The 19,717-nt window shown below is 50.5% G+C and overlaps 7 protein-coding genes across 7 annotated transcripts; 4 read left to right on the forward strand and 3 right to left on the reverse strand.

Moving 5' to 3' along the window:
* Nucleotides 1-1,472: 1,472 nt before the first annotated feature.
* VE01_02504 (uncharacterized protein) lies at nt 1,473-2,911 on the reverse strand (the record flags this gene model as incomplete). Its single annotated transcript, XM_018272013.2, has 1 exon — nt 1,473-2,911. The coding sequence occupies exon 1, from the start codon at nt 2,484-2,486 to the stop codon at nt 1,473-1,475; it is 1,014 nt and encodes a 337-aa protein (XP_018132864.1). The 5' UTR covers nt 2,487-2,911.
* Nucleotides 2,912-3,759: 848 nt separating this feature from the next.
* MEP5 (Fungalysin/Thermolysin Propeptide Motif) lies at nt 3,760-6,637 on the reverse strand. The gene is made up of 4 exons (XM_018272014.2): nt 5,620-6,637; nt 5,168-5,562; nt 4,151-5,116; nt 3,760-4,085 (listed from the first exon to the last, which is right to left on the reverse strand). Exons 1-4 carry the CDS (start codon nt 5,980-5,982, stop codon nt 3,893-3,895), a joined length of 1,917 nt encoding a protein of 638 aa, XP_018132865.1. The 5' UTR covers nt 5,983-6,637; the 3' UTR covers nt 3,760-3,892.
* Nucleotides 6,638-9,806: 3,169 nt separating this feature from the next.
* VE01_02506 (uncharacterized protein) lies at nt 9,807-11,249 on the forward strand. The gene is made up of 3 exons (XM_018272015.2): nt 9,807-10,570; nt 10,639-10,870; nt 11,103-11,249. The coding sequence occupies exons 1-2, from the start codon at nt 9,954-9,956 to the stop codon at nt 10,802-10,804; spliced, it is 783 nt and encodes a 260-aa protein (XP_018132862.1). The 5' UTR covers nt 9,807-9,953; the 3' UTR covers nt 10,805-10,870; nt 11,103-11,249.
* A 261-nt stretch (nt 11,250-11,510) lies between these two features.
* On the forward strand, nt 11,511-12,816 carry VE01_02507 (uncharacterized protein). The gene has a single exon (XM_018272016.2). The coding sequence runs from the start codon at nt 11,626-11,628 to the stop codon at nt 12,634-12,636; it is 1,011 nt and encodes a 336-aa protein (XP_018132863.2). The 5' UTR covers nt 11,511-11,625; the 3' UTR covers nt 12,637-12,816.
* A 1,611-nt stretch (nt 12,817-14,427) lies between these two features.
* VE01_02508 (uncharacterized protein) lies at nt 14,428-15,504 on the forward strand (the record flags this gene model as incomplete). The annotated part of the gene is made up of 4 exons (XM_018272017.1): nt 14,428-14,479; nt 14,630-15,126; nt 15,193-15,245; nt 15,312-15,504. The coding sequence occupies 4 exons, from the start codon at nt 14,428-14,430 to the stop codon at nt 15,502-15,504; spliced, it is 795 nt and encodes a 264-aa protein (XP_018132866.1).
* A 278-nt stretch (nt 15,505-15,782) lies between these two features.
* VE01_02509 (uncharacterized protein) lies at nt 15,783-17,715 on the forward strand. The gene is made up of 5 exons (XM_018272018.2): nt 15,783-15,949; nt 16,000-16,162; nt 16,219-16,601; nt 16,655-16,977; nt 17,036-17,715. The coding sequence occupies exons 1-5, from the start codon at nt 15,836-15,838 to the stop codon at nt 17,673-17,675; spliced, it is 1,623 nt and encodes a 540-aa protein (XP_018132867.2). The 5' UTR covers nt 15,783-15,835; the 3' UTR covers nt 17,676-17,715.
* Nucleotides 17,716-18,311: 596 nt separating this feature from the next.
* VE01_02510 (uncharacterized protein) lies at nt 18,312-19,533 on the reverse strand (the record flags this gene model as incomplete). The annotated part of the gene is made up of 2 exons (XM_018272019.1): nt 18,312-19,210; nt 19,260-19,533. 2 exons carry the CDS (start codon nt 19,531-19,533, stop codon nt 18,312-18,314), a joined length of 1,173 nt encoding a protein of 390 aa, XP_018132734.1.
* Nucleotides 19,534-19,717: the final 184 nt, after the last annotated feature.

A 19,717-nucleotide genomic window follows, 5' to 3' on the forward strand; every position in this document is an offset into this window, starting at 1 on the left:
ACCCACCTACACCTACAATATCACCGACACACCTACTACACCCCCCCAATCCATGGCCACCACGACCAACGCCCACACCCACGACACCACCAAGCATCATTACGCCCGCACCGACAAACCATACTTCCCCCATCCCGCGCCCCCAGAGACCCCCAGCCCTCCCCAACCACCAACCCCAACCATGCCCTCCGCAGCAACCACCACCCTCCTCACCACCTTCCTCGTCCCCCTCGCCGTAGCCGGCACCCTCTACCTCCTCCTCACCTTCGTGCTAGTCCCACTCTACCAACGGCACCACGCGCGCTACGCCTCCTACCTCCCCCTAACCGCGATCTCGACCTCCACCTCCAGCTTCCGCGCGCGGATCCAAGCCAGCATCGCCCAATACATGTTACCAGCCGGTTGGCGGACGGGGTTCGATTCGCAGCAGTACCCGGCGGATTCGAGGTCGGGGAGCGAGGCGGGGGATGAGGTGGGGGAGGAGCTGTATGAGTTTGTGGCGGGGAGGAGGGTGGGGGTGAGCTTGGATGCGAGGAGGGGGGAGGAGGGGGGGAGGTTGAGTAGGGATTTGGAGGAGGGTTTTGCGGATGATAGTAGTGAGGAGGGGGATGGGATTGAGAGGGTTAGGGGGAGGTGAGGGGGGAGGGAGAGAGAAGTTGGATTATATTTTGGATGGAGCGGGTGTTTAGAGATTGTTATATGCGGATAATGGTTGGGCGAATTTGCAGCGAAGAACTTATTGAGCGACAATATACGACGCGAGCCGTCTACATGCACCAAGAAGAGAAACGACGTCTAGAGTCGCCAGATACCCGAATATACCGATGAGAGTGGAACAAAGCGAGGCTCCGGCACAGGTTCTGTAAATCGACCTATAAAACGACCTACGAATCGATAGACATACAACGCGAGTTTCCTATATGCAACAAACAGAAGGGAAATATTGGGGCTACAATCGAGAAGTCTAGTCGATAAACTCCTGTTAATTGGCACGGCTACGGCACCAGTCATTCATTCGCCAAATTCAACAGAAAGGAAGCTTACAAAAGGAACACGATTGATTATTATACATCCTACACCAGTTGATTAATTAAGTGCATCCATTCAGCACGTCAGAAGCGACGGCCAGAACTCGCCAGCTCTCAAACATCCCGCAAAATCGAGCGCCAGATTTATTCCGATTTCGCTAGAGCGTCTCGATGGGCAATACATATTATATTATTCGAGCATCAATCCAGGCATCAATCGAAAAACCACCCATTACCCCCTATAACGCCATAACTCCAGTCTATCCGCCTACACAACCAGAGGCACCCAAACTCCAGAATGCCATAATCTATATTACCCCCCCAACGCCCAAACCCCAACACAACACAACCATCAACACCACAAAAACACCACCGCCAAACACCTCATCACCGCACTCCACCACCTCCCCCCCCACCCCCACCCACACCCACACCCACACCCACCTACCATTCACACCTCCCCCTCTGCGAACCCAACCACGACCTCTCCAACTCCTCCCTCCACGTCCCCTCCACCCTCCTCGTCTCCTCACTCAACCTCACCCACTCCCTCTGAATCCGACTCTCCGCCCACTCATTCGGCACTTGCGTCATACTCACCAACGCCATCCCCCTCGCCTCCTCCATCTGCCACTGATACTTCAGCATCTGCGTCCCCGGCTCCCCCTCCACCCGACACGACATACACTTCTTGGGGACCTCCCACCGGCCCCCGCGCCCCTTATATGACGGCGGCGCATCATCCGCCAGCGCAGGGATAACAGAATGCCCACACTCCTCATGCACATGCAGATACCGGCAAAGCGGACACGTCTGCCCTAGGTCCTGATCCAACCACGCCAGCAGACAGAGATGTCCAAACCGATGTCCACACGGCAGCGACGCCACTTTCTCCACCCTCCCATCGTGCTCCTCCTCGCCACAGCGCGGGATCCCGGTGAACTCATGGCAGATGGAGCATTTGGGACCCGCGCCCGGAGGGGCTTTTTCCTCCTCCTCATCCTCCTTGGAGGCTTCTTGGGGAGACGAGGAGACTTCGATTTCGTGGACGGAGGCGGGGGCTTTGCTAGAGATGTCGGCGCAGGCGAGGTCGCTGGCGCTGAGTTCGAGGGCGGGTTCGAGGGTGGAGTCGAAGGGGTCGGGGTCGTCGTCGGCGGCGGCCGGGGGGGGTGGGGTGGGGGGTGCTGTCTCCGACGCTATCTCAGCGCTGGGTTGGGGGGGAGCTGGTGGTGGTGTTGGTGCAGTGGTAGGCTCGGGGGCGGGTGGTTCTGGTGGTTCGTCTGGGGTGACGGGGGGGGAACGGGGAGGGGTGATGAACTGTGATGGTGGTGGTCTGTCGGGTTGCATGGTGCATCGGCGTCGTTGGGCGGCTTGGGCGCGGCGTTTGAGGGAGGTGAGGGGGCGCTCTTTGGTGCTCTCGGTGTAGCGGTGGAAGAAGTCGGCGCGGAAGAATTTCATGGTGGCGTGATGGTGGGTCGGTGGTTGGTGGTAGTAGTAGGATTATATCTCTTCAACAACGTGTCTAGAAATCAATATATAAATTTGAATTTTGTATACAGTCAAACGTGTGAGTGACGTTGTCTCAAATCTCGTGTGCCTTCCCACTACCGTGATAGACTTGTATGGTGGATAAAAAAGGAGAACGACAACAAGCAGCCGAGTGAGCAAGAGAGAAAGAAGAAGAAGAAAGAGGAATAGCAGGAAGAAAATACTTAAAAGCGAAAGAGGGGTATCCAAACCATGCGCCGAGGGGAGGAAAGAGGGCTCTCACCATCCCATCGTCACCTTACCCAGGAACCCGTACCATGGCACTCGCGCTCTTAGCACGCCGTTAGCAGGCTGTCAAGTACGCCCCCTAGGCCCCTCTTTCATTCCAAACCGCGTCACATTTTGCTGCTGGCGCAGTGTCATTTCGGGGTACTTATTTAGGTTCGACTCGTGATGGGAGGAGAGGGTGTTGAGATGGAATGTTTGTGGTGGGATGGTGGAGAGAGCACGAGTCGAGAAATGAGGGTGGTGAGGAGCACACTACACACCATATCGCGACCCCGTGATACTACCCCTTCTATCGGCGTCTTCCTCCACAAGTATATGTACATTAATCTTTCTATAATCGCAAAATATAACCCGTCTTAAATAATCAACAATCACTCACTCATATTACCCCGTCCTATCCACAGCACCGACAATATCCCGTTCCTGATAGACCTCTCTCTTACCTCCCCAAGCGAGTACCCGGCTGGATAATCTACTAACTCCCTCGCTAAACCCGGGCACTAGCCGCGCCGGCGCGTGTCGTGACGTGCGCGTCATCCGACGCGGGGGAGGCGTTTGACGATGTCTCAGGTCAACATGACGAGTGTATGCGCGTGCGCAGGTACAATGGGCATGGGGGATGGGGGGTCAGGCTATGGAGGGGGGTCTGTTGATTTGTTGGTTGGGGGGGGGGGGAGAAGCTAAGGTGATGGGTATAATAATAGAGGGGATGGGTAAATATAAGAGGGTATTTAAATGGTTGGTTTTGTGGTTGGACTGATTAATATAATATGGTCTGAGGTACTGCTGGGTAGTTATTGTCGGCTAGTATTTATATTTATTAGTGTTATTGTCTTATTTATATTCACGAAAAAAAGGCTAATAGTATTTATTATCAGTGTCATTATTTATTTATATCACAAAAATAAGTTTAATAGACTTTATTTACCAAGGCATATATATATAATAATATCTACCTATGCTGCTAAATATTTAACATCTCCCCACACTAAATTCATATATACAGTAAAATCATCACTCATACCCATATCCACAACCTCCCCCCATTCACCCAACTATATGTACCCCCTCTTCGTCACTACACCCATCTAGCAGACTCCCGAAGGAACAGTCGTGCTCTCCTTCCTGCCAGTAGATCCGCTCCCCCTCGACGCACCCTCACCCAGTCCACGCTTGGCAAACGCCTTCCAGAGCTCGCAAGCGTTCGAGCCACCAGTGAGCGCCTTATCAGCATCAATGATGGCATCACGGGCCTGCACGAATGTAGGGCTGCAGGGTTGACTGTTTGATATTAGCATCATGTTTGAGAAATAGAGAAAGGAGGGGGGGAAGAGGAGGGGACTTACAGAGCCATTCCATCAAGAACCAACTTCATAGTCAAGAACTTTCCATCTGTCGGCACCTTCCCATTAAACGTCGGCTGTCTTGCCTCGGAGTTGCCATGTTTCTCCACCAAATTCCAAAGCACCTCATAAAGGATAGTCGCCCACACCGTGCCAATAGTATGCACCGCACTCATCGTATTAACACTCTTATACGTATACGGGTTCGTCGTCAAGCTCGTTGAGTACAGGTAATTCCTAATCCCCTTCGGATCATTCGCAATCCAATCACCCATCGGGTAATTCTTGGCCCTCGTATCCGCCTTCTTCAGGTGAATAGCAATAGCCATGAAATCTCCCCATCCCTCGCCCATGCCCCCCGCCTCGAGGACGTTGAGGCAGCCGGTGTTAGCGGGGCCGCCGGTAAGGCGGTTGGATACGCCGTGGGTGTACTCGTGGATGATGACGCCGGCGTCGAAGCTGCAGTCGCGGTAGGGCGTGCTCTCGTCCCAGATGTACATGCGCATCACACCCGGCTGTCCATCAGGCGGGGTAGCGAAGTTGGCATTGTTCGTCCCCGAGCCATCCTGGGCGTTGAGGATGACGGCATCGTTGCCCTTGCCGCCGGCGCCGTTGTTGTTGGTCTCGAAGTTACCAGCGGCCTCGTTGAAGCCGAGCGCGTGGAGCATGTCGTGGTACATGTTCGCGGTGTAGAAGAGCTGGGTGACGGATGCGTCGATGTACTTCTTCGGGTTGGTCTCGGCGAGGGAGTAGCCGTACTCGAATTTCGCGCCGGGAGCGTCGGGGCGGTAGTCGTTGGTCCAGCTGTTGTCGCCGTCGTAGTTGGCTTGCGCGATGCCGTTGTTGCCTTCGGTCATGGTGTAGGTGGTCTTTCCGTTGCCTTGCCAGGTGAATTCCGAGGCGGTCTTGTCGGCGGGGTCGGTCTCGATGGTGCGGCTGCCCTTGCTGGGGTCGTTGGTTCCCCATGGGCTGTGGGATGTTAGAATAATAAATCATCTAGTAGGAAGCGTTTATACATACAAGACTTGGTAGGTAGCGTCGGAAACGTAGTTCACAACACCGTAAACCTCGCTAGCTCCTGAGGCATCAACGTAGGAAAGCAGCCAGTTGTCCTTGAGATCAGTCTCCACTCTCCACGACAAAGACAGCGACCCGTCCTCCTTCTGGAAGTACACGAGACGAGCCTTGGGGTCCTGCTGAGCGCCAGTGGTTCCCTCAATGATGTAGTGCTCAAGCGCCTCCTCGGCCTTGGCCTGAGCGCCATCGGCGCTGATCTCGAGACCGAGGACGTTGGAGGCACCCTTCAGAGCGGCAACGGCGTCAACCTGACCGCGCGCGACCAGGGGGTTCTCAGATGGAACGTCGCCAGAGAAGAACGAGTTTCCGTAGGAGAAGACGCTTCCGTCAGCGGCGACCTGCGAGAGAAACTGTCAGATTATATCACTCTAAAACGGGGATTCATGGGGACGTACGTTAACGTTGAAATCAGCATTGTCGATATCAAGACCGTGAGCCACCTGCTTGAAGTTGACATGAGCAACGCCATTGCTCCCAACATAATGGTCATCCACCACGCGAAACTCCGCGCCCGGCGCAACCTGCTTAACGAGGGCCTGCGCCGTCTCGAGATAAGTCCCCCTCTTGGTCAGAGAAGACACAATGCTCGACTTAGCGGTGAACCCCGCATTGCTGTAATCAGCCTTGGTGCCCAGACGGAACGCATCAAAGTTGACCGCGCGACCATTGATGTCCCTGCGCGACGACACGAGCGCGGGGTGCGCAAGCGCCGTGCACGGGAGCAGCGCGACGAGCGCGGCGGCGGTGGTCAAACGCATGGTGGTGTGAGGGGAGAAGTGAAGGATGGAAGAGAAGTAGTAGAATAGTCTGAACTTATCGAGCAAGAGCTTCCGAACCTACCTCTCAGGCGCAGCGACGGCGTCTTTATATACATCAATCCCATCCATGGTGGAGACAGCTCGAATCCGTGATCACCATCACGGCCCTGTGGCCGCCGTGCTAAATGCACCTCACAGCACCTCATGACAAGCTTCCCCCCAACGCACTCCCTTCCCAGCTTCCCGATTCGAGTAACTGCCCCATCGAGATAGACAGAACAGAGGCTCGTTGGCAGAGCTACTGCAGGCCCAATAAATGAAGTAGCATCCCCCGACCCGACCTACCTGCCTTCACCTCGCGGCGCTAAACCCGCACCGCACGCCGAGCTTTCCAACGAAGCGGCCGATCCCCCATCCTTCCCAGCAGCCGCCCAGCCACCAACCCTTCCTTCGAGAAGGCTGCCGAGCCACCAGCGCATCCTTCGATCGGGATAATCGTGTGGGAATCCCGAGGCCGGGGGCTGTGTCTCATCTAATCTTCCATCCCATTCGCCCTGAGACCGCGTCGTGAACACACGCACAGCTACCCTGCCCTCATCGTCGCCGCGTACGTACCTCAGCTGCTCCCCCGCCGGACCACACGCGACCCTGAGCTCCCCTCTCCTCACTCACACCAATAATAAACACACCCCTCGACCCCCATCTGATTCGCCTCCAACCCCCTCACAATACGACCGTTCGCACGTAGTAGCCTCACCTGCCAAGTCCCGACTACCGGACCCCATGCGCAGATTGGGAAGGTCAGTATGGGTGGCCACCGCAGCGGAGCTCGGCATGTGAGAACACCGGCATGCGCGCGTCCAAGTTCATCGCGCCATCTGCCGCCAAGGCGCCGCACGGGGAAGCATTCGAGTCGGGGTGATATACTAAGCTCGTTAGCAGAGCCGTGATATAGTGCTGTGTGATAAGAAGCGTGCGTCTGTAGGGGTTGAAGCGTCGCCGCTAAGGTGTGGAGGGGGTAGGTGGCATGTGAGGGGTGCGTCGCTAAGACACGGTTTAGGAAGTTGGGGCGCAGGCACCGTCTGCTGAGTGGCTATGGGGGTCATGGCGTGCCTGACCGGATGGAGAAGCTCTGATGGGAAACGGTGGGCTAGCTGGGGGGGATGGGGGGTTTAGGCTTAATTTGATGGGAGGATGGCCCGATTAATAAGGTGTGTAAAATGTGTTGACTTATCTTTGGGGGTTTGGGGGATTGCGTATTGTGTATTGTTTTGTTCGGGGTGATCGCCGTTGAGAGCAACTTCCCCATACAAATATGCCACAGTTGTAGGTGGCGGGTGGCTGTAGTGGCGGAGGCGCTGGGGCGGGGAGGGGCATCCACTATCTTGCCGGTGGGATAAGCATAACCCTTTTAAACAACAACTATTGACAACCCTTTTGTACGAAGGCATTTCAAAGATACCGCTATTCTCTATAATCTGCCAGTTTTAGAATCGTAAATATATCCCTATCCTATCGCACTCAGTTACTCTAATCAGATGGTTGTTTAAAGTATGCGCTAGACTACGAGGATCTATACGGATTTACATGTCGCTTCACCCATAAACATAAACATCGCACCTATCGGAAGATCATACCCAAAGTAGTGTTGCAGTATCTTAAAGATGATAAACGTCTTTATTTGCTTTTTCTACGGCAAGGAGGGGGGGGGGGTGGTGTATTGGCACTCACTCCTTCCTTATTAAGTAACGTAACACTACTATAACACTACTATCTATACGTATACGTATACGACAAAAAGCACCTCGCCTTCCTTCCACCTTCTATCTATCCGTGCCATCGCTATCACAACCAGGCTCAACTTCCAATGCAACATCTACACCTATAGCACCTACCACCCACTACTAAAAGTAAGCCTTACAAACCATTACATAGCGCCTCTACAACCTCGCCCCATGCGGCTCCTCTAACGTCTCCTCCTTCCTCCAAGCAACAGAGTAACAGTAACAACTTATACTTACCACCACCTCTACCAACCATCTCTCTCTCCCCCTACCGCCCTCAGCCCATCCCCTTCCTACACAGCAGCACAACAGTACATATACCCTACCAACAGAGAAGCTATCACATACGACCATAGACTCAAGAGAATTGGGCATCCCGTCCGCTCTGCCATACACAAGCTTGCGTATCCTCTGGTTAATAGTCTCAATCGTGCCAATAGGCATAGCACGGATTCAGGGCCACTTACCTTGGAGGTTCCTCCCTTATCTTTTTTTGGATCTTTCGTAATAGACCTATAGGATAGCACCGAAACCCTTCAGACTCGCACTCCCATATGCTACCATTCTGACCCGGTGCCCTGTGTCCTTACAATGGCCCTCCACCCAATGATCCACCACTGAATTATCCACCACCTAATTATCCTCCACCTAATTATCCCTTACTCAATGATCCCTAATACTTTTATCATTATTAGCAAATTACGCACCATGAGCTAAAGTTGGCAACTACAACCACAATTTGAGCCACAGTCTGAATTGCAACATGAGAACAACAGTAGTTTGTATTATTCATCTTATAACATATGCTCCCCATCCTCATTCTTTGCCTTCTTGCTCACATGGTTTAAAGCCTCGCCCTTCGTGTCTTGTATCTTTTCCTCATCATCTTCTCTCTTTCGTTTCCTAGCAACATAGTTTGAACGTAGTTCCTTAATACAATGCACGCCTTCAAAATGAGCTCTGAAATCTGAAGGAGGCTTAAGATGCACGTTGCACATAGGGTGCTAACATTCTAATTCTGCATAAGTAGTAAGGTGTGTGTCAATATAATTAAGTAGCGTGGTTTCTTCATCCATTGCTACATTCTTTGTGATAGAGAAAGGCTCTTATCGCCCAAGGGTGAAATCAGCCACAAGGTTAGATTGATATTTTGCAGGATAATAGGTGGATGTATGTCGCTGGTTTGGTCTATTTAGATTAATTACCTACTCATCATACCCTAAACTGAGTGTCGTCGGGATCAGTGACTCTTTAGCGTTCCTATCCAAATACTTCCTCATCTTAACACCCGCAAACTCATGCTCAACGACTGTAAAATGACCCTGTTGTCCATTCGCCCTCGTGATATTCTTCAATTTGAACACCTCCTTCAGCATCGCAGCGAGCGCGCTCCCGACCAATCTCGCACCGAAGCAGAAGAGTTCAGCTGGTGACGGTAGTTACGTCGTGCTTGACCCTGCTGAGCTGGTAGCTGGGTAGCTAGATATGGCTGACGGACCTTGCGGGGGCGGCGAGCAATCTGACTGGCTGAACTCGTCGAATTGTCAAGCGGAGTGGATTGGGGATTAGGTGGTCTGTGCTTCCCGGCCGAGGTAAATTGGTTATCTGGCAAAGTTTCTTTACACCATCTTCCTTTCATCATTAAAGATGAACAACGCAAAAGGCTATTATCAATTCCCGACTAAGTTAAGCAATTTTTTTCATTTTTCATGATAGCTAGTGAAGCTGCTAAGGCATTGTTCTCTCGGGCTACTATTACCTTTTTTTCTCCTCGAGTTTCGTGCTTCAATTCAGAGTTGGAAAAGTCGTCGTCATGCTCCCCCTTCCCACGTCCCACGTCACTAACGTGTGCGGGGCGGTTATTTGCTGTTTAGTATTTTCGCTATAAAACATACCAACCCGACTAATTGTCGGATCTTTTGAAAGCTTACTCGGGTTATATATAGATTAGGCTTCCGTTACAGGGACACGAAAGTCACGTGTGAAGGATGGGTATCCCTGAAACGGCCTAATGCGTGAACATGGCCTACTCCTCCAACACACCATTTCGACGACAAACAGACAGAATATATAGGCAACAGCATACCGAACGCTTTCATTTGCTCATAATCCACTTGGTGTTGTTTACTCAGTCTTGCTCTGGAGGAGGTCGCAGCGGTTAGCTCGAGGAGCTCCTGCTCATCAAAAATGTCGCAGAAATACGACACCCTCCCAATGGCACTTAAATACGACATCGGTCCCCGACAATTCCTCTTCAGACAGCCGTCCTCATTCTCATCCGCGACGTCAAACATCCCCCTCACCAAACCACCATCCTACATCCCAATGGCGCCCACCACCGAAGAACCCGCAGCCACCGCCGCGACAACCACCACCTCCCTCCACCGCCTCCCCTCCGCACCCCGCCACTCCACCGACTCCGACACCGACTCCATCATCTCCACCAACGCCCGCCTCATCTACCCCACCTCTCACCACATCGCCCAAAAAGATTACACCAGCACCATCTACCCCACCTCCTTCTTCCGCCTCCTCGCCGCCATCTTCCTCATCGTTGCTCTCTCCCTCTTCGCCGCCAGCGGCGCAGGCCGCGCCGTCCCTGCCATCGTCTTCGTCTCCCTCGCCCTCCTTCGCATCCTCTTCGTCTTCTTCTTCCACACCCCGCGCAGAGCCCGCTGGCTCGGCTGGAGAGGCGTCAACCTCGCTGTTGATTTCTCGCTCTTTGCTGGTATCTTCGGGGCTGTGGGGGGCGCATTCAGCAACCAGCGAAATGTTGCGGCGTGCGTCCTTGGCTGGGTTGGCGTGTGAGTTTTCCCCCTCCCTCTCCTTTCTAGCAGCTGGAGTATAGACTTGTGCTAATGGGGGTTTTTAGTTCTATCTTTGCCTTAGCGGCGGTTGATACGGGGCGTCCGACTAGGATCGCTTTTACATGGACACTGAGTCTGGATTTCTGGACGGGGAGCGGCGCGCTGTCGCTTGATGATAACTGGGTTGAGGCTAGGAGGCCAGAGATGGGTGGGAGGGCGTCACCTGTCTAGAGATGGTGGGGGCCGGGTGAATGGTGAGGTAAGGGGGTGCAGGTATGGGCGTTGGTGTCTATAACAGTAAGTTTTTTTTTTTTCTTTCTTTCTTTCACTTGCACGTTTGGAGAGCGGAGGGGACGGCGCATATAATGATCTAGATATTATGTCAAACTAGTCGGAGGGCAGCTTAGGCTGTCTGATGGCGAAAATACTCTGAAATAGTAATGGCTGTCCCCTTGAGGACGCTGGTGTTGGTCCGTTTGTTGTGTTGCTGCAAGTAGCATTGCTAGATGATGGTGACTGACTTTTATAGTGCTTTATATACGATACGGTGCTTGGTTCGAGTGGGTTTGAGGAGTTAGGAGTTTGCGGGTTTGGTGGGATACTTTGGATATTTAGAGCTTTTATGAATGGTATATTTTCCAGACATTTATACTTTTCCCGCAGGTAAAAGTGAGACATTAGATGCATAGGTTTTACTATGTAATTGCCTGATCCTATCTGATTCACCAGGCCAGAATCACAATCTGTTGCCCTTTGCCCAAGTGATCTTGAACTGTTCTTGGTTTACCCCACCGAATGTGTCTAATGCCGAATCTAGAATAGTGTGCTTATAACTAATTGCGGAAATGTTCGTGGAGCCACGCCTTACTTCCCCATCGGCGAACACGACTGTTCCGACGGCTCATCTCCCGAAATGAACTATATCCCTGTTTCTAAAGTTACGAATTATTCATTCGCGCCCCACTTCCCGTCAAGGCCAACACCATCGATTAAGTATATGTAACTGACAGGACCCCAGTTTGTTCCGAAAATCCTTATTCCATCCAATAAAAATGTTGCAGCCGATTTTCGCAAGGGCTTTGACTAGGCAACTATTGGGGAATTCGAGGTACTTACGCCCCATCCGAATCACTTCATCTCCTAGGATATTCTGTCGCACTTCCTTGAGGCGGTCTTTAGATTTCAACATGAACTCCTCAAGTACCAGATCCTACAGTGCCACCGAGCTGGATGTGGTGGATTTTCGCATTAGGAAAGACGGGCCAAGCACATTGCAGAACCCACACTACACATATGCCTTCCGCTATTGGGGATTCGTAATCATTCGAACTACATACACGCCAGAGTCTGATCTCCAATGGCCCGTCGCCATGGCGAAATTATCCGACTGGCTACTGTTGGAGATGAAGGAAAAATACAATACTTCAACTACAGATCAAGACCGCGTCATTGAGAAATTTAGGAACCTGATTGCGGATGACAAAGCACTGTATGATGGGATGCCAATGAACGATGCGATTCTGCACTTCGATGATATCCTTAATGAGCAGTATAATGTTACGTTGAAGTACAGTTCGCCAGAGCATTTCGAGAAAACAAGGGATTTTCGGATTCCCGAGCTTGTCGAGCAATCTCTCGTCGAGTCTGACCCCGAGGTCAAAAAAGATCTCCTCGAAGCATCGTATTGGTGGCTCAACAGTCACATATGTCTTGTAATGGACGAGGAGTCGCTAGATGATCTCGTGGAGCTCCCTGTGGAGATCCCTGGTTTCGATTTGACTTCGATGCTGCAAGAATTCAGGGAGGACCCTCACGGTCCTCCACCTGTTCCGCGGACGGCATATCTCAAAGTTGCCATGCAACATTCAGATTTCGATTTGATGGATCGCAAGCAGTATCATAGTGCCGAGGATCCGGACTGGTACGCTCAGTGGGCTAAATGGGCAGTTCATAATGGCTTGGGACAGATGCATCGGTCTTATGAAACTTGCGAGCTAGATGCGGGCATGAGATTGGAGCGACTATACGGGCAGCCATATGTCGAAATTTACGGGCAGGACTAATATCTATTTGCTTCTTGTACGTGTTGGGATGCTTTGGGACAGATCAAACGAGTTACACATGACGTTCTTAGTGTAAGTTAAGAGGTTTTCGCAGCCTGAGTTGTTTACATAGTTCGATATTATCAAAACTAGCCATTGATCTTAATTTCAGGTTATCTAAAAAAAAGTCCTAACTCTGCTCCTTGCTCGAGAAGGCCTAAATTATATAAAATCCGCCTCTAGGTTTTATTTCCTGATCCTGGAAATCGGATTCCTAAATTTATCCGTGGGGAATTGATTCTGTCAGCGTGATGCCGCATGTTATCCAAATGTTCCAAAGTGGTATACGCCAGTGCCCGCTGACCTTCATCAGCAGTACTTGTACTGACATCGGTCCATAGCGCCACGATATGTCCACAGCCAACAATCACTATAATCACTAACATGGCCAAAAAGTACAGTTCTATCAACTATAACATCATCTACACCCATGGCACCTAACACTAATCACACAACCCATCACCCGTAGCTCCCCCCCTTTCCCCAAACCATTCCCCACTTGCCGCCCGACGCCATAGCACAGCAGTATATATATTCCCCCGTAAGAGAGGAATAAATACATACGACCATAGACTCAAGAGAATTGGGCATCCCGTCCGCTCTGCCATACACAAGCTTGAGATCGGTGGATTAGTAGTTGGGTGGGTGACCACCAGCGAATACCCACTGTTGTATGTTTTTACTATTTTTTTTGGCCCTTTTGGGCTAGATAAGAGAGTGTGTGTATAGATATAACGTAAATATGATAATATTGCTAGTAAGTACTCTAACGCTTTTAGTTAAACAATGTGTAATGTATTAGATCTATAATATAGTAATGAGTTAATGTTTGCCTATAAAGATTGATTATATATAACCACATTTCTGTTTTAAATGACCTTTTTATTTTGAAGACATAGTTCATTGACATTTTAATCCTTAATAAGAACATAAATCCATTACTATGCCTACTTATTAAACAACTAAGTCTGATTCAGCTCGAATCCAATCATCCTAGGTAAGTGGCACTGCTTTTAGATATTGGGACTATGCAATGACAGTTGTTAGGCCAAGGGTAGTAGAGACATGTCATCGAGCAGCTTCGCCTCCTGCGTGCAATCTGCCGCCAACTGGTCAAGGAATGTGGCTTCCAGCAGTGATGGTAGCTCTAATTAGAGCTCTGTCCCCAACAGCTCATCAAGGAACACAGATGTTGCATCTAGCTAGGAATGGTCTAGAAGTGGCAAGGAAGACAGTCGTAGCTGATGGTCCATTAAATCAAAGAATCGAAGACTGTGGGCGTCGTGAGTAGATCAGTTCTGTTACGAAGCTCCTGTCGAAATGCCCACCTAACTCATGGGAACATCCATTAGGAGGTTGAGTTGCAGGCTGTTCTGTTCGCTTAGTGTAAACCATTCACTAAATTGTGGACATTTGTGGTCGTGTGTGGTCATTGAGAATGCGGGGAAAGAATGCGGGGAAAGGCTAATGTTAGGATTTAGGATGATGATGAACCCATTCCGTTACTCCACCTGCCAAGTCCGTCCATTGGACGGATATATATTTCCGAAAGGGTAAAACCGCCCAACTTTGAGATGAGACGTAACAGAGACCTTGACGCACTGCGTTGGAGAAATAAAATAGCTTGGATAGGCTACCATGACATCTCCACTCAGAATACTCGGATGTATTTACTATTGTAACACTAATAAGGGTTCAGAAACAAAAATAAAAAAGTAGCAAACGACACAGGCCACAGGAATTACAAAAACGATGGCGATTTCATTGCTCAAGGGTACAGCCTTTGTGACAGGCGCAGCTTCTGGTGATTAACGCGTCCCTAATTCCCACCATGATCCATCCTTCCTCTACTCCAATATCACTCCAACATCGTAACGGCCAAGGAGCCTGAAATCCTCCCAAGAAAAGAGCAACCCCTCAATCCATGTCTAAAGCTCATTCTCCATCCTCGCAGGAATTGGCAAAGCAACCGCCTTTGCCTTTGCCCGGTACGGCGTCCAGCGCCTCGCCATCTCCGACCGCTCCGCTCCCGCCCTCAGGGCCACCGCTCTCGAGTTGCAAGCGCAGTTCCCCTCGGTCGAAATCAAGCCGCTCATCGTCGACGTGACCAACGATGACGAGATTGATCGCGGGGTCGCTGACGCCGTCGCGGCATTCGGCCGCATCGACATCGCCGTCAATAATGCCGGGGTCAGCGGCGCGGGCAAGGAGACCCACGAGGCGACTTCCAGCGACTGGCAGAACGTGGTGGACGTCAATTTGAGCGGAGTGTGGAAGACCCAGAGGAGGATTCTGCAGCAAATGTTGACACAGGAGAGCCTGGGCATGAGAGAGGGCAGAGGCACGATTATCAACGTCGCATCGATGTATGGACTAGTTGGCCCGCCGGGATATATCGCGGCCACTGCGTATACGGCCTCGAAGCACGGTGTTCTGGGTCTTACGAAAGCTGTAAGTCGTAAAAGTGAGCATGATTGAAGCCTGAAATCTGAGTTCTGACTCGTGGTGGTACCTTAGGATGCAATCACCTACGCGCCCGAGGGGATCCGTATCAATGCCATCTGTCCGGGGTAAGTGCACCTTATATACATCTCTAACTGATCTCTCGCAGAGATAATGACTAACACAGCCTCCAGATATGTCGATACGCCGCTTCTCCGCGCTGACAGCCAAACCGACTACATGAAGAAGGAATTGTTGAAGGTGCCAATAGGACGACTGTCGTCACAAGAAGAGACGGCAGACGCGATTGCCTTCCTAGCCTCACCAATGGCTAGTTACATAGTCGGAGCGGCCTTGGTGGCAGATGGGGGGTATTCTATTCAGTAATATATAAGAAAATATCTGAAAAATAAACATAGAATACGTAAACCAGATTACATGTTTGTTAACTCTATTATTTCAAGTTATATAGTAAACTGCATCACTCCTCTAGTATTACAATATAAAGCAAACTTAGGTGGACTGGAACACATATAATTTGTATGTAAAAGTACAACCAACTACCCGCGTTACCTAGGACCCCGCGTTACACAGTGACTTAATGTTAGCGTGGGGCGAGTTCAGGAACGCCCAAAGATGGCGGAAAACTTCAACCGGCGATAAGACTAATAAGACGGAATGCTTATCACATATCAATACTAGATGCCCACGAAATAAAATGATGGACTCGAACAAAGCATATAGTTTGGCAGAAGAAGAAATGGCTGCTCAACTACCAGACTTGAGCCAGTATGGCCGCTATCAGCTCCTGGCCATCGCTGCGCCTTTATTGGTACGTCGCCGATGAACTTTCGTGAGAATGAAAAAGTACTTATATTCTAGATTGTGCTCTACTATATCGGCTTGGTTATCTACCGCATCTCTATCCATCCTCTGGCAAAGTACCCTGGCCCCACGCTATGGGCTATCAGTTCGATCCCCGGCATCCGCAGTCTGCTCAATGGAAGAATCAGCTTCGACTACAAGGAATTGCATGACAAGTATGGTCTGTAGTTTACCGTTCCTCCCGTTTCCAATACATCGAAAGCTAACAATAGCCAGGTCCCGTTGTCCGGGTCTCTCCAGAAGAACTCTCATTCAACACCGTCGAAGCCTGGGAAGACATCTATGGGCACCGAATTGGGAAGCATGCCGGACGCCCCAACATGGATAAGGATCCCATTCACGTCGGTTCTGTAGAACCCATTCCTGGCGCTTCTTCTCTTACTATGGCCAATGACATAGATCACGCTCGTCTCCGCCGTGCTCTTGCATATGCTTTCTCTCAGAAGGCATTGGTTGAGCAGGAGGAGTTGCTACAGGATTATGTGACGAAGTACATCGATAACATCCGCAAGTTTTCTGAGGCTGGTGAGGAGTTCAACGCTGTAGATTGGTTCAATTATACGACTTTTGATATCATTGGTGATTTGTCTTTCGGCGAGGTACTTCGCTGCGCCTCCCCATTCATACCAGGAATTCACTAACGCACCGTCAGCCCTTCGGCTGTCTCGATAACAAGCACGGCTCCCGCGACTGGGTCGTCATGATCTACGAATCCATCAAAGCAGGAGTCCTCGAGCAAGCCACCCGCCGCTTTGCCGACGTGGGGACCTGGGCCCAGCAGTTCCTCATGTGGCTCATCCCTTCCAAAGCGCGATGGATCCGCCGCGAGCACTTGCGGAACTCGAAGGAGAAGGCACTCCGCAGGATGAATGACGATAGCGAGCATAAGGACTTTTTATGGTATATCATGAAACAGCGCGAGAAGAAATCTGAGGTGTCGGATAACGAGGTGATAATCAATGCTGCCTTGTTCATGTAAGTCTCCCACCGCCGTGCTCTACATTCTAACGCGAATGACTGATTCATCAAACAGTATTGCCGGCTCTGAAACAACCGCAACCCTCCTCGCTGGCCTAACCAACCTACTCCTCCGCAACCCTGAAAAGCTCGCCCGTGTTACTGCTGAGATCCGCTCCCGATTTGCTACCGAGGCTGATCTGACCTTTGACAACATCATGTCCCTTCCCTACTTGAATGCCTGCTTCGAAGAGAGCCTGCGCATCTTCCCACCAGTGCCCGTCGGCTTGTTGAGAAGAGTTCCAAAGGGTGGTGACATGATCGACGGCAGCTTTGTCCCAGGCGGAACGAGTGTTTCCGTGCCTGCGTGGGCTGCCAGCCATAGCCCGGCCAACTTCAAGGATCCAGACGTTTTCTTGCCAGAGAGATGGATGGAGGAACATCAGAGCGAGTATGGCACTGATGTAAAGAAGTCGTCACAGCCCTTCTCGCTTGGGCCGAGAGGCTGTATTGGCCGCCACTTGTCGTATGTGGAAATGCGTCTAATACTTGGTCGACTGTTGTGGAATTTTGATCTTGCGTGGAGTGATAGTGCTGCTGGGAAGGAGTCACACAGGAGATGGGATCATGATGGTGAGTGCAAGCATCTGAGAGCCTTCAATACGTGGGAGAAGCCGCCGCTGGTGATCAAGGCATCTGCGGCAAAGAAAGGATGAAGAAGGCCTGGTAGTGGAGAAGTGAGCATCAGCTAGAAGGATTATGTGATGGACAGAATTCACAGTCCCAAATCTCAAGACAGATACAATTATTCGGTGGGCATATTGCCCGCGATGTGTTAGCCATAGCCCGAGAAATTGAAATGAGTCTACAGATTTTATCTATTTTCTTGGTTGACAGTGATCTCCGAATCCTTGGATTTTTAGAAGTACGATGTATCTGTTCAAGACCACCCGCCAATGCTGACCATTCACCAACGGACTAGACCATTGGTGAATGGCCTAGGCTAGCCACCAATACGAACATTTGCCAGTCGACTAGACCGTTCGCCAATGAGTGCTCTCATTGGCGACTGGCCTGGGCAGCCCGCCACCACTCGTCAATTCCTACATCGGCGGGTGTTCTTGGCAACGCCTACGGAGCAGACATGAAAAAGGCGAGTAAGAGCAGATATTTATGTAGGTAATATAGTAACGTTATTGAAAAGAACAAGATATTATATTAGTACCGTTATCCTATTCATATTGGCAGGAACATATTGGCTGGTGGTCGGGAACATATCGTATTCTGGATCTAAATCTATCACGGGAATTGCCATGCTTTTATATCATTTATATTGCAATGTCTGCATCTCTTTAAGGAATTATCTTGGCCTTCTTCATCCTGTCAAATACGCCACCCCATGTTTGCAGTGTGCTCCTCTCTTCTTTAAACCCTGTCTCGTACATCTTCTTCATGTCATACTGTCTATCGAAGTCGAACTGCGTGAGGAGGAAATACTCAAACCCTTTGAATGTTAGTTCAGAGTCCGCAATCCCAGTTCTTAGACCATGTTTTTTCTCCAAATTCTGCCATGCATTGAAATGTTTCTTGATGTACGTCCTCACTTCCGTCGGTTCTCCTTCGCTAGGTGGCCCGACCCCCTTCAATCCGAAATATGAGCAAATTTCCGGCCACTTTGTCTCCCAGGACTTTGGTTCCTTTGCATCCGCGACATTGAATCCTTCTCCCTTTGAACTCTTTGAGAGTGCGAGAGAAAGATGAATTGTCTGTCTTGCAATCATGTCACTTGAACTGTCAATTGATTTCGCAACCCAAGCTTTGTGACTCCCTGGGTACGGACAAGCCGAGCCTTTCCCTTCAACTTCAGCCCAGAGTGACAGAAACACAGCTATTGAGGTTGCAAGCGAGTAGAAGTTTTGATTCGGGACAAATCCAATGATGATATCCGGTCTCGTGTCGCACCAATTCCACGATTTGTCTTTGGAGTAAGAAGTGATCCACTCAAGTTGCGGGTGGTAGAAGAGGGTCTCGTAGTATGGAGACTTGAGACGTGGATGCGATTCTCTCAAGGGAACGTGAATGTAATCCGTAGGGTGGTTTTCCAGAAGGTGACAGCCGTACATTTTTGCACCTGTTTGGAGCACTACAAATTCCAGTGCTGAGCTGAGATGGTCCATGGCGGTAGTGGAGCGCTTAAACATCTCGACTGCATCTTTATATTCCTGCAAGAGATCCGATGAGGCCTTATATGCTGAATTTATGTCAGTGAGTGACGTCTCCTCCCAAAAAGGGAAACGAACCCAAATAGTACACATGTGTCACCTTCTCAATACCCTCGATCTTTTGAAATGCACCCTCAAGATCTTCCTGGCTCCCCTTTAACAAATCGATCCCCGAGACGATGGTCAGCCTCTCATCGTTTGGCCACAAAGAATCGCTCTGGTTGAGTGGCCGATTCGTCAAAGCATAGACTTTGTCCCAGATTTCCTCCTTCGGATAGTCATTCAGAATCTCGTTTACAAACGCCCATCCCGTCACGCCACTGGCGCCAAATATGAGCGCCGACTTGGACATTTCGGATTTCTTCAAGATTTATATCCGGAGATAACTTCGAGCGATACACTACTGCACTTCTGCTATTTAATGCGAATACGTACGAGTTTTTGCTACCAAGTATTGAAGTATTACTATTTCCCTTACTGCAAGATCACACGGCAAGGGCATTTCGGAAATCCTAGATTCAAAAATCTCGGAAATC

The sequence above is a fragment of the Pseudogymnoascus verrucosus genome (assembly GCF_001662655.1).
Source record: "Pseudogymnoascus verrucosus strain UAMH 10579 unplaced genomic scaffold scaffold_9, whole genome shotgun sequence".
NCBI classification, from domain to species: domain Eukaryota; kingdom Fungi; phylum Ascomycota; class Leotiomycetes; order Thelebolales; family Thelebolaceae; genus Pseudogymnoascus; species Pseudogymnoascus verrucosus.